We start from the raw sequence: 14,065 nt of genomic DNA, 5'->3' as shown, positions 1-14,065 counted from the left end.
TGTAGAGCTACAAAGAAACTACCATGTAGAGTTCAGCTGCAAACAAATCACCCTGTAGAGAACTCAGCTACAAACAAATCGCCCTGTAGAAAGATTAGCTAGAAGAAGTTACCTTATAGGGAGTTCAGCTACAAACAAATCACCCTGTAGAGAGTTAAGTTACAAAGAAACCACCATGTAAAGAGTTCAGCTGCAAAAAAAATCAATCACTCTGTAGAGAGTTCAGCTAGAAGAAGTCACCTTGTAGAGAGTTCAGCTGCAAATAAATCACCCTGTAGAGAATTCAGCTACAAACAAATCACCCTGTAGAAAGATCAGCTAGAAGAAGTTACCCTGTAGAGAGTTCAGCTACAAAGAAACCACCATGTAGAGAGTTCAGCTGCAAACAAATCACCTGTAGAGAGTTCACCTAGAAACAAGTCACCCTGTAGAGAGATCAGCTAAAAACAAGTCACCCTGTAGAGAGTTCAGCTAGAAGAAGTCACATTGTGGAGAGTTCAGCTACAAAGAAACTACCACGTAGAGAGTTCAGCTGCAAACAAATTATCCTGTAGAGAGTTCAGCTAGAAGTCACCTTTTAGGGAGTTCAGCTACAAAGCAACCACCATGCAAAGAGTTCAGCTGCAAAAAACTCAATCACCTTGTAGAAAGATCGGCTAGAAGAAGTTACCTTGTAGAGAGTTCAGCTACAAAGAAACCACCATGTAGAGAGTTCAGCTGCAAACAAATCACCTGTAGAGAGTTCAGCTACAATGAAACTCCCATGTAGAGAGTTCAGCTGCAAACAAATCACCCTGTAGAGAACTCAGCTACAAACCTATATGCAGTGTAAAAAGATCAGCTAGAAGAAGTTACCTTGTAGAGAACCACCATGTAGAGAGTTCAGCTACAAACAAATCACCTGTAGAGAGTTCAGCTAGAAACAAGTCACCCTGTAGAGAGATCAGCTAGAAACAAGTCACCTTGTAGAGAGTTCAGCTAGAAGAAGTCACATTGCAGAGAGTTCAGCTACAAAGAAACCACCATTTAGAGAGTTCAGCTGCAAACAAATCACCCAGTAGAAAGTTCAGCTATGAACAGATCACCCTGTTGAGAGTTCAGTTAGAAACAAGGAATCCTGTAGAGAGATCACCTAGAAGTATCGCCTTGTAGAGAGTTCAGCTACAAACAAATCACCCTGTAGAGAGTTCAGCTACAAAGAAACCATTCTGTAAAGAGCTCAGTTGCAAACAAATCACTTGTACAGAATTCAGCTACAAACAAATCACCCTGTAGAGAGATCAGCTAGAAGAAATTACCTTGTAGATAGTTCAGCTACGAACAAATCACCCTGTAGAAAGATCAGTTAGAAGAAGTTACCTTGGAGAAAGTTCAGCTACAAAGAAACCATTTTGTAAAGAGCTCAGCTGCAAACAAATCACCTGTACAGAATTCAACTACGAACAAATCACCCTGTAGAGAGATCAGCTATAAGAAGTTACCTTGTAGATAGTTCAGCTACAAACAAATCTCCCTGTAGAGAGATCAGCTAGAAGAAATTACCTTGTAGAGAGTTCAGCTACAAAGAAACCACCATGTAGATAGTTCAGCTACAAACAAATCACTATGTAGAGAGAGCAATTAGAAGAAGTCACCTTGTAGAGTGTTCAGTTACAAAGAAACCACCATGGAGATTTCTGTAATCAATATATGTGACCGGATTTGCGAAAAGGGGTCTTCCACACACATCCAATTCCGTAAACGTTGGAGACCATAACTTAGTGTTCAAGTAACATATTAACCCGAAAATTTCACCATGTATTCAGCTATAGTGGTGCTCACCACTGCCCAAATATCAAGGCAATAGCTCTTTCCAATCTGAAGTTATCAATTGTCAAAATTGGCAAATTGGATGTGTGTGGAAGACCCCTTTTCGCAAATCCGGTCACATATGTATTATACAGTATATATAATTTGTACATTTACTGATAAAATATTTAAAGTACATCTACTTCATCTTTTCTTCTTCCTGTAGTAAAGAAAAAAAATAGGTTAAAAAAGTCCCAAAGCTGGCCATAGGCCGGCTTTGGGGTATACAAATACAAAAAGAAATGAAATCTAATCCAAAACAGCCAAGCTGTAAAAAAAGTGTGCGGCCCTCAGAAAGGCTATGGTGAAAAAAGATGTGAAATCCAAGGTGGCGGCCAAGAAATGGCTGTGATGGTAGGTTAATGGTAAAAATTTTAATAACAACAATTCAGGTGAATTTTTGTGCCAAGACCAAGTGGCACCAAATTCACCTGAATTGTTGTTATTAAAATTTTTACCATTAACCTACCATCACAGCCATTTCTTGGCCGCCACCTTGGATTTCACATCTTTTTTCACCATAGCCTTTCTGAGGGCCGCACACTTTTTTTACAGCTTGGCTGTTTTGGATTAGATATATATATACACACACATATATTACTAGTTACAACACCGTGACAAGTGCAATACGGAAAATGTAGCACTCGGGATATAGTACTCAGCAAATATATTTGTCTCTCGACCACACCCTCATGCCATATTTTGCACGATTGTAAGTGGTGCTTTAACTGGTTTAATGTATGGTTTAATGTGGTTTAATAATTGTCTAATACAGTTTATCATGACCTGGAACTCCATGACGGCAGTGAGAAAACTAGTCCTTACTCATGATTAGCAGGTTAATTTGTAGCCATTAACGCTAAGTTATCACATGATTTGTGATCAGTCAGATCCAGAATTCACTTAGTAGTAGGACAGGAAGACAAAGAGAATGACCGAGGAATGGTGTACATGAGTAATGGACAGTTTGGACAACTTTTTAATGGACAACTTTTTTTGTAAACAATATTACTATTATTATTATTATGACTGGTAAACTCCTGCACAACGCAAAAGAAATGGCGCCGCATGCCCCACCTGCATCAGGTATTGTCTGAAAAGTGAAGTATCCATTACGCTTTGTTGTCAGCTATGTTAGACCAGTTACACAGCATTACAAATCAAGAACTGTTTGAAAAGCACCCCTGCAATCCACACACAACGTATCAAAAGAAAGAAATGGGTGCTCCCCAGTTATATCAATTATCATCTGAAAAGTGAAGTATCCATTACGCTTTGTTTCAACCCATTACACAGCAATATGAATCAAGAACTGTTCCAAAAGCACCTCTGCAATCAAAGTAGCCACTATGGAAAATACTGATGATTTCTGTTACAAAGGGAAACCATTACGTGCTACCACCAAATCAACACTTTTCGCTGTCAGGAAAGATGAATGGGACACAAAGGAGGACACTGGTAAGTCCATGAAGAATGCATTGTATGTACTGTGGTATGCCAAAAGAGCTGAAGCAACATCAAACAGTGAAAAAATCAAGCCCATAGCCTTAGCCATTATCAGGTTACGCTTCTCTGAAGGCATCAGTCAGTCAGTTACTCAATCAGTCAGTTACTCAGTCAGTCAGTTACTCAGTCAGTCAATAGAAAATTCTGCTCAATAATTTAAAAAAAATTCTGTAGTAACTTGTTGAAAGTGTTTCCGGTTCATCTGAAGACTTCCTTGGGCTTAGTTTTACCTAACCAATACTGCTTCATCATCGTCAGGGAAAAATAAAGGCTGGTTATTGGGTGACGTTTTTTCATGGGCCACACCATTCCCTTGTGGTCCCTACTATACAGTACTATCGTACCGTATGATTTAGCCATGGAACCACTTAATGATCATACTATGACAGGTGCTCGTTGCACTACCATTAACCACATACCCATCATTACATGTAAGTACTCTTGAGTTATAACATCAAGACACACGGTAGTGTGTCATGCGGCCCAAGAAGCCGGCACGCCACACCGTGAGTATATTAACAGGAATAAAGAAAACGCATTTTTCACACCTATGTAGCTTTGTGATCCCTTATCCGATTGGAACCGAATTTGCTAGAGAAGTGCCAGCCAGTTAGGGGAGTCTACATGCCAAATTTGAAGAAAATCGCTCCAGCCATTTCCGAGATATGAGTGAACTAAAGTTTGTTTTAATTTCTTTGTTTTTTGTTTTTTTCTTTCTTCATTTAGCACATTTCACAAAATCCACCATAAAAGACGAATGCGTGCTCCAATTGGGCTGAAATTTGGCACATGTAAAGGGCTCATAAAGACGGATCTCAGTACCAACTTTGGTAGGAATCCGATGAAAATTGATATGTAGATGGAGCAACCATCGTAGGAGTGCCCTTTTGTGGTTTGAAAACAATCGAGATAAAGACCATGGAGATAATACACAAAACCCAACCTGTGTCACAATTACGCGATCGATTTTTATGAGTAAAAATACTATTAGTTTTCACGCCTACCAGGCTAACCGCTTAGAGCAATGAGCTGAAAATTGGTGTATAGCTGGAATAATCATCATAGAAAGTCCTTGCAGTAGTACAGAAGAATCAGATTACAAACCACCGAGTTATGATTCGAAAGCCAACACCGTGTAGCAAATGCGAGATCGAGATACTCTAACCCTGTAGAGAGATCAGCTACGAACAGATCACCCTGTAGAGAGTTCAGCTACAAACAATTCACCCTGTGGAGAGATCAGCTAGAAATAAGTCACCTTGTGGAGAGTTCAACTACAAAGAAACCATCATGTAGAGAGTTCAGCTACAAACAAATCACCCTGTAGAGAGTTCAGCTAGAAACAAGTCATCCTGTAGAGAGTTCAGCTAGAAGAAGTCACCTTGTAGAGAGTTCAGCTACAAAGAAACCACCATGTAAAGAGTTCAGCTACAAAGAAACTACCACCATGTAGAGAGTTCAGCTGCAAGCAAATCACTCTGTAGAGAGTTCAACTACGAACAGATCACCCTGTAGAGAGTTCAGCTACAAACAATTCACCCTGTAAAGAGATCAGCTAGAAACAAATCACTGATCAACTAAAAACAAGTCACCCTGTAGAGAGATCAGGTAGAAGAAGTTGCCTTGTAGAGTGTTCAGCTATAAAGAAACCATTATGTAGAGAGTTCAGCTGCAAATAAATCACCCTTTAGAGAGTTCAGCTACAAACAGATCACCGTGTAGAGAGTTCAGCTAGAAACAAGTCATCCTGTAGAGAGATCAGCTAGAAGAAGTTACCTTGTAGAGTGTTCAGCTACAAAGAGACCAGAGTTCAGCTACAAACAAATAACCCTGTAGAGAGGTCAGCTATGAACAGATCACCTGTAGAGAGTTCAGATACAAACAATTCACCCTGTAGAGAGATCAGTTAGAAGAAGATACCTTGTAGAGAGTTCAGATACAAAGAAACCATAATGTAGAGAGTTCAGCTGCAAAAAATCACCATGTAGAGAGTTCAGCTACGAACAGATCACCCTGTACAGAATTCAGATACAAGTAATTCACCCTGTAGAGAGATCAGCTAGAAAAACTTACCTTGTAGAGAGTTCAGCTACAAAGAAACTACCATGTAGAGAGTTCAGCTGCAAACAAACACCCTGTAGAGAACTCAGCTACAAACAAATCGCCCTGTAGATAGATCAGCTAGAAGAAGTTACCTTGTAGGGAGTTCAGCTACAAAGAAATCATCATGTAGAGAGTTCAGCTGCAAACAAATCACCATGTAGAGAGTTCAGCTACAAAAAGATCACCTAGTAGAGAGTTTAGCTAGAAGAAGTCACCTTGTAGAGAGTTCAGCTACAAAGAAACCACCATGTAGAGAGTTCAGCTGCAAACAAATCATCCTGTACAGAATTCAGCTACAAACTAATCACCCTGTAGAAAGATCAGCTAGAAGAAGTTACCTTGTAGAAAGTTTAGCTGCAAACAAATCACCTGTAGAGAGTTCAACTATAAACAGATACCCTGCAGAGAGTTCAACTAGAGTCAATTCACCGTGTAGAGAGAATCCTGTAAGGAGTTCATCTACGTAAAAGCAAATCACCCTGTAGAGAGTTCAGCTACATTTCAAGTCACCCAGTAGAGAGATCAGCTGCAAAAAAAGTTATCCTGTAGGGATTAGTTGACATGTAATAAACATATGTATTATATATATAATTTGTACATTTACTGATAAAATCAGAATTAGTTAAAGTATTTATAAGATCTGCTTCATCTTTCTTCTACCTGTGGTAACGAAAAAAATGACAGGTTAAAAAACCCTAAAGCTGGCCTACGGCCGGCTTTGGGGTATACAAATACAAAAAGAAGTGAAATCTAATCCAAAACAGCCAAGCTGTAAAAAAAGAGTGTGGCTCTCAAAAAGGCTATGGTGAAAAAAAGATGTGAAATCCAAGGTGGTGGCCAAGAAATGGCTGTGATGGTAGGTTAACGGTAAAAGTTTAATAATGACAATTCAGGTGAATTTTGTGCCTAGACCAGCACCAAATTCACCTGAATTGCCGTTATTAATATTTTTACCACTAATCTACCATCACAGCCATTTCTTGGCCACCACCTTAGATTTCATATCTTTTTTCACCATAGCCTTTTGAGAGCTGCACTCCTTTTTTACAGCTTGGCTGTTTTGGGTTAGATACATATATATCTACAAATACACAGAAAAATTTGGAATTTTCAACTAGAGTAGGGACCATAATACATCAATAAAAAGTACTGAAACAAGCTGGAGTAGTGCATGATATTATATCACAGTAAAACAATAAGAAGTGTTATATCCCTACTGTGCATTTCCATTATGGTATCTTGAGCACAGTAGGGATATAACACTTCTTATTGTTTTACTGTGATTTAATATCATGCACTACTCCAGCTTGTTTCAATACTTTTTATTGATGAGTTATGGTCCCTACTCTAGTTGAAAATTCCAATTTTTCTGTGTATGTGTTTGTTAACTTTTTCTTTGTAAATAAATTATTATAACTAGTGAACCCACGCATACCGTATCTGAAATGGTACCACGCGCCCCAATTATCGTCTGGAAAGTGAAGTATCCATTATGCTTTGTTGTTGACTATGTTCAACCCGTTACACAGCAGTACGAATCAGGAACTGTTTGAAAAGCACCTCTGCAATCAAAATAGTCACTATGACAAATATGGATGATTTCCATTACGAAGGGAAGCCATCACATGCTATCGCCAAATCGACACTTTTCGCTGTCAGAAAAGATGAATGGGACACAAAGGAGAACATTGGTAAGTCCATGAAGAATGCATTGTACGTACTGCAGTATGCCAAAAGGCTCCTGTCGGGTCAAAGCGGCATCGAACAGTATAAAAATCAAGCCCGCAGCCTTAGCCATTATCGAGTTACGCTTATCTGAAGGCATCAGTCAGTAGAAAATTCCGTTAAATAAATTATTTTTAAACTTCCGTAGCAACTTGTTGAAAGCGTTTCGGGTCGATCTGAAAACTTGTTTGGGCTTAGTTTCACCTAACCAATACTGCCTCATCGTCGTCAGGAGAAATTGAGGCTGTTTTTTTTTGGTGACATTTTTTCATGGTCCTTGCCTACTCCTTTGTGGTCCCTCCTATACCGTAACTATCGTACTGTATGATTTTCTTACTTCTACTACAATTAGCCTCAGTTCCATTAAATGTCCCATCACTCTGGCAGGTCCTCATGGCAGCACCATTTACCATATACCCCATTGCACATGCAAGGGTACAAGTATCTTCAAAAGAAAGAACTCCATCATCTCCCAGTGGACAACTGATCATTCCATTCATTGGATCAGTGGGCATTGTACAGGGAACTACATAAAATGACTTGTCAAATAGGCTTAAGCAAAAGCACGAAAAAGTACTCTTGAGTTATAAAATGGTATGCTTTACTTACTTCTACTACAATCAGCCTCAGTTCCATTAAATGTCCCATTACTCTGACAGGTCCTCACAGCATCACCACTAACCATATACCCCATTGCACATGTAACACTACAAGTATCTTCATAAGAAAGAACTCCATCATCTCCAGGTGGACAATCGAGTATTCCATTTAAAGTATTAGCAGGCATCAGACAAGTAACTGCAAAAGACCTCAATGACTTACAAAGCGTAAAATACTATATGTTACCTCTACTACACACAGCATCAGTGCCAGTCCATGTACTATTACTCTGACAGGTCCTTGTGGCAGCATCATTTAGAATATAACCAGTATCACACATGTAACTACAAGTGTCCCCAACATTAGGAACACTGTCACCTCCAAATGAACAATCGAGCATTCCATTCATAGGAGAAGTGAGGTCGGGGCAGGAAACTGGAAAGCAACAGTGTATATAAGTGTACTGATAATTACATAAGTACATATATAATTTGGTAGTACACAAGTTACATAACATAGTACAGTATTAACTATCCAATCTCTTCCATAACCAGTGCTAGTAAAAAACTACTCATGTAAGATAGCTAGTAATTTACAAACATACGTACAATTTTGAATCATTGCTAAGACCATAGTAATGATTCCAGGGAATAAGAGTATATTTTAGTATTACTGTTTAGTTCACAAGGTGCACAATTTTACACAAGGATGCTGTTCAAGTAAGAACTTGCACCTTGCAGCATATACTGGAATCAGATAAAGGTGTATCACTAGTAGTGGTTCATAAAACTTTTATTGACAACTTTTTCTTACAACAGTGAAAACAAAGAGTCATAGCTATTTAGTACATTAGAGAAACTTTAGTTAGCAATGCAGGTTATTATTTAGGAGGAGCAATGCTTGGAATAAAGTCTGGTCAGGTTCCAACCATGTGAATTAATTGCTGTGAACATGTTTTGCTGGTTGTCTTGTCATTTATGTCTTACAATACCACAAATATCAGATAGGATGAGCAGACTCCTTAGTAGACAAAAAGTCTGTGGAATCTCAAGTGAGCTGTGATACTGTAACAACTGGAACAAACTTGAAGTGTATAATAGCGATTTGTGATACTTATCAATGTATCGCAATCTCGTGATACCAATATGCACCTCACGTATTGATATTTTGATTGCACAATCATGGAAATATGTAGGTCTGGTTTTGTACAATTTACTGGACTCTTTAAGCTAGTAACGTAACAGTGTAATAGAGAAATAGCTGGTGCTACAGTGGAACACCAGCTATTTGTGTGTGTGTGTGTGTGTGTGTGTGTGTGTGTGTGTGTGTGCGTGTGTACCTATCTATGTCCTTACGCACCCACGTGAGCAAAATCGTAAAAGTAGCTTTTACATGTAAGAAGTAAAAGTTAAATGAAGTCTGTATTAACTTATGCACTGGTAAACTTTGCTCTGAGGTGGTTTCTTTTTGGCGGTCTGAAATACGGGTGTGGTGACTCTCATCAGACTTTGTGAATTACTTTCCCTTCGGGTTTTACAGCGTTTAACAATTGAGAAACAACAGTACAGGCCTCGTAGACTACCAGGAATAGCTTATCCCTTCAGTTTGAAAAGGGGGCGTATCCCCAATGTATGCGAACAAAAATGAAGAGCAGCTTTGAGGCTTTGTCGAGAGAATCTGTGGGAAAAAACACTATAGTCAAATTATAAAACAGTTTAGAAGATACTTCTGTGCATAATATGTTGGCTTGTTTAACAAGCGCTTCCTTAGCAGTGAATTGCAACATAATTGAAGAATTATGACAATTTATGAATTACAAAATCTGAGAATTACAATAAATTAATTATGCATTACTGCACAACATAATAAAATAGTAATACATAGTTGGTTAATTCCAGATGAGTTAGCTAGCTGCATGGCGCCTGGTTTTTAGAAGTAAAACAACATCAACTTGTTTCTATTGTGTCCTTAACTATTTGGGGAATGCGTGTTTACACAATACGGGCATGCATGGCGACACTAGGTGGGGTATATTATTTCTTATAGCCTACAAATATGTATCAATTAAAAGTTTGTCACTGGGCTACTTGAAGGTTAAATGAACACTGTAACTACAGTGGCTTACTTGTTATGAAGCGATGAACAGTGACTAGTCGCATCTCTGTGTTTCAAAATTCTTGCCATGTGATTAATTTTGATTGTGGGTTTACTCACATATGGCCTGATAGAAAATTTTACAGAGAATCAAATGGAAGTTGTTGGAAGGTGATAGGAGCAACCACCATCAAGTTATCAACAATTTTGTAAAGGATTTACGTGTTTCGTTACCGAAAAAGTTATTTTAACGGATGCACGGCATTCAGCCATTCATGATAATGGCATTTATGCACTGCTCATGATAGAAAGGGCTGTGGAGGGCACATGTACGTATGACTTAGTAGCATGGTATATAGGTAGAGTAAGACTAAGGCATTACGTTAAATTATAATTCCTCTTGTTCCATGCTCTTAAACTTTTGGTACAACCACCCACACAACCAGAAATCCTATGGGCTCTGGAAATACCTACTCATGTAGGATTAGGGTAAGTTTAGTGGGTAACTTGGACTGGGATTCTGGAGTCAGTGTATAGTCTGATGTGCCATACATACACCAAAAGAAAAATCAACATTTCTTAACAAATATACAACAGATCTCTGAAGGTTTGATGAGGAAGCTGGTACCAGGGAAACTTGTACTAGCTATAAAGCATGCCATGAACTGAATGGGAACAGTTAATATGGCCACTCGCTGACAAGGCTCAGGAAAAGCCATCAAACTTCTCACCAGTTCCCAGGATGGTTACAATGTGTGCCAGCAGGTTGGGTGTGGTCTCTGGGTACCCTCCCATAATTCATGTGTTCGTACACCAGTACGCACATGTGTATACAACTGACCTGATATTAGTACAGTGTTGATACTGGTGACACTCACGTCCCCAGTTGTAGCTGTACAAGTGATATTTGCTCCATCATCCTCACTCTGAATAACTCTGGCAATATATTGTGTCATAATCCCATTAGCAAAACAGGCAGAAGGGCAACTCCAGCTATAAGCAGTGTTTTCATTAGCAAAACTTGCTGAACAGTACAACATCACTGTGTCCCTACCAGTCATATAAGGACCACTGGGATTAGCAATGATGGTAACTGAGAACTGTCCATTAGCACCTACAACAAGATATTGCATTAGCAGATCAAACATTTGCACAATAAAATGAAACATTTGTACAGTACAGTTACATACAAATTCTCTAGTAGTTAGTACAGGCCAACACTGTGTTGAACCAGCAGTACAAGTACAAGGTAAATGTAATTTGTAGTAGGAATCATATAATAAAATGTAATGAACTAAGGGAGCTACAGCTATACTAGTGGACATTTAATTCCTGCTTCAGTCTTATAGCCAGTCAACAGTACAGTGATGCTATATGACATATGTACAAAGACAGATTCAGTGGTTTAATCATGCTAGTATTGTATTGTAGGGATCATAATTTCCTACCATGAAATATCACTTGAACACATACCTTACCTTCATGACAACTTGACTACTTGGCAGTGAAATCAAGCCCAAATGTGTTTCTAATTTCTAATGCCTATGTATGTAACTGATGCCTTCAGCCGCAACTATGATTAAGGCTACAGGTTCATGCAATTTCTTCACTGTTCAATGTCACTTAGGCAGGGATGTGCCTGCAGTGGTCGGGACCAGAAAAGTTGGAAATATTACAGGGACAAAGCCATGAAAAGGGAGGTCTCCTATAAATTTGCAGCTATGTTAGTTAATCCGTTAATCCTTACTTCTATCATCAAAATCTAAGTGTCCTGATTATCAGAGGTCTGCCTAAATTTTTACTCAATAAATTGTACAGTATATGGATTATGGCATTGTGTGGGTCTCCCTATTGGCAAGTGTCCACAGTACAGTGGAACCTTAGTTATCCGGACCCCACTTAACCAGATTCTCGGTTAACCGAACCGCGGAAGTGACTGCACTATTAGAGTAGTTGATAATACTGAAATTTTAAAAAATGTCCTTTATGCTATTTTAAAGCTGTTTCTACACAATTTCAGAGATATGGACTTTTCATACTTATGGACCACCCCTGGTCCCAAGGGGTTCGGATAACTGAGGTTCCACTGTATAATGTTCCAATTAAAATTTCTGAGTCTGACTAATTTTATGCATTGGTGGAGCAAAACTTATACATATTTTGTAATGGTAATATCATGCAATCCATGCCACACTAAATAAGGGGAATACCCCCTATCCCTAACACACATCCTGTTGGTGACCACCACATGTGATGTGATTATGTCATTTATATAATACCCTATTTCCTTACTGGTTACTACAGAGTTTAAAAATAATTGTTGAATACATGTTAATAATGTTTACATTCAACTTGGCAGACATCAAATGGAGACAATAAAGTGGCAGTACTTTCTTACAACATGTACTGGAAACATGACATGTCCTGATCCTCATTAATTAGGTATTCTTATATTCAGGGGCCTGAATATATGTACACTAAAAATGGGGGGTCCAAGATGGCCTTACCAGAGAGGAGTCTTAATATGACTCAGAATTATGTGAATAAAGATTGTGTAGTCCCTACTTTCTGTATTCTATTCATCAGTAATTCTATTTCTTAAATATCCAATTCACCAACAAATGTTTCCTATAACCTGTATGATCACTGAAGTCCATAACACAATGGTACTAATTCTTATATAATTGTCATCTGAAAAGTGAAGTATTCATCATGCTTCGTTGTCGGCTATGTTCAACCCGTTACAATTTTTTAAAATTCTGTAGCAATTTGTTGAAAACATTTTGGGTCGATCTGAAAGCTTGTTTGGGCTTAGTTACCTAACCAATACTGCCTCATTGTCGTCTGGGAAAAGTGAGGCTGGTTTTTGAGTGATCCTTTGTGGTTCATACTTGTACTGCATGATAATCATTCCTTAGCAACATTATATGCTACAATTTAAAGCCAGGCAGCACCCATGTTTACTGAAATTGTTTTTGGAAGTGTTTGTGTGTGCACGCATGTGTGTGCGTGTGTGCGTGCGTACGTGCGTGCGTGTGTGTGTGTGTGTGTGTACCTACCTATCTACCTATGTTTGTCTGTATGCGCCCACATGAGCAAAGTCATGAAATGGTAAAAGCAGCTTGCACGTAAGAAGTAAAAGCGAAATGAAGTCTGTATTAAACTTCTGCACAAGTGAACTTTGCTCCAAGGTGGTTTCTTCTTGGCGGTCTGAAAAACTGGTATGGCAACTCTTCATATACTCCGTGGACGGTCTTCCCTTTTGGTTTTATAGATGTTTAACAACTTTAAAACAATGTTGAAGGCCTTTTAGGCTACCAGAGATAGCATATCCTTCGAGATGAGAGGGGGCGTTACCCGTACTTATGTGAATGGAAATGAAGGGCAGCCTTTTTTTTTGAGGCCTTCTCTAAACAATCCGTGTGAGAAAACACGATAGACACACTATAAAACAGTTGAGAAGATACTTCTGTGTGTAATTTGCTGTTTAAAGTGGTTTGTTATAGTTACGTTTCCTTAGCAATGCATAGTAACGCAATTACTAAATTACAAAATAATTCATGAATTATGAAATACGCTAAATTACAGTATTTACAAATCTAATTATCTAGCTGAATTAATAATAACAATAGCAACTACAATTATATACATGGTTGATTAGTTGCTTATTTAGTTAGAATGGAATAGTATTAACTGCATGGGTGCCTGGTTTTTAGAAGTAGCATTACATCAACTTGTTCTCTTTGCAAAAGCAATTTTAGTCTTCAAAAAACAACTCAACATCAACAAAATGGTAATTACTTTTAGAGGTGCTTAGTATGTATGATGTAAGTAATTTTGCAATAAAGATAGGTATGTAAAAGAGTATTTTGCTGTACATGAGTACTGCATGTACTTCTTAGAGTGATACACCAATTTTTTGGCTTTACTTAATTAAAATTAGCAAGCTTCAAAAGGAGGCTCCATGGAATTTTGGTGCATCTGACCATGATTCAGCCACTGATATGCATCACGCATGACACATTGGATTGAGAGTTTGATAGATGGTGATGCATTCTAAGCACATGATTTTTGGCTAGTTCCCAAGTAGGTCTATAGCTACACACAAAATGTGACCATCTCAGCGAAAATCCGACTTGTTCGCATGAGCATGCGTATTCAGAAAAACGAAATTTAAAAATAACTCGTA

At 38.4% G+C, this 14,065-nt stretch overlaps 1 protein-coding gene across 1 annotated transcript in view; it reads right to left on the bottom strand.

Moving 5' to 3' along the window:
* Positions 1-14,065, bottom strand: part of LOC136255724 (uncharacterized) — a 164,386-nt gene that overhangs the window by 79,692 nt on the left and 70,629 nt on the right. The window contains exons 17-20 of the mRNA XM_066048559.1: positions 10,718-10,990; positions 8,029-8,217; positions 7,792-7,980; positions 7,520-7,708 (exon numbers count right to left, since the gene is read on the bottom strand). Coding sequence (XP_065904631.1) covers positions 7,520-7,708; positions 7,792-7,980; positions 8,029-8,217; positions 10,718-10,990 — 840 coding nt within the window. The remainder of the gene's footprint in view (positions 1-7,519; positions 7,709-7,791; positions 7,981-8,028; positions 8,218-10,717; positions 10,991-14,065) is intronic.

Source organism: Dysidea avara, chromosome 5 (assembly GCF_963678975.1).
Source record: "Dysidea avara chromosome 5, odDysAvar1.4, whole genome shotgun sequence".
In the NCBI taxonomy this organism is placed as follows: domain Eukaryota; kingdom Metazoa; phylum Porifera; class Demospongiae; order Dictyoceratida; family Dysideidae; genus Dysidea; species Dysidea avara.
Note: the sequence above shows the minus strand (reverse complement) of the source record. Positions and strands in the feature narration are given on the sequence as shown.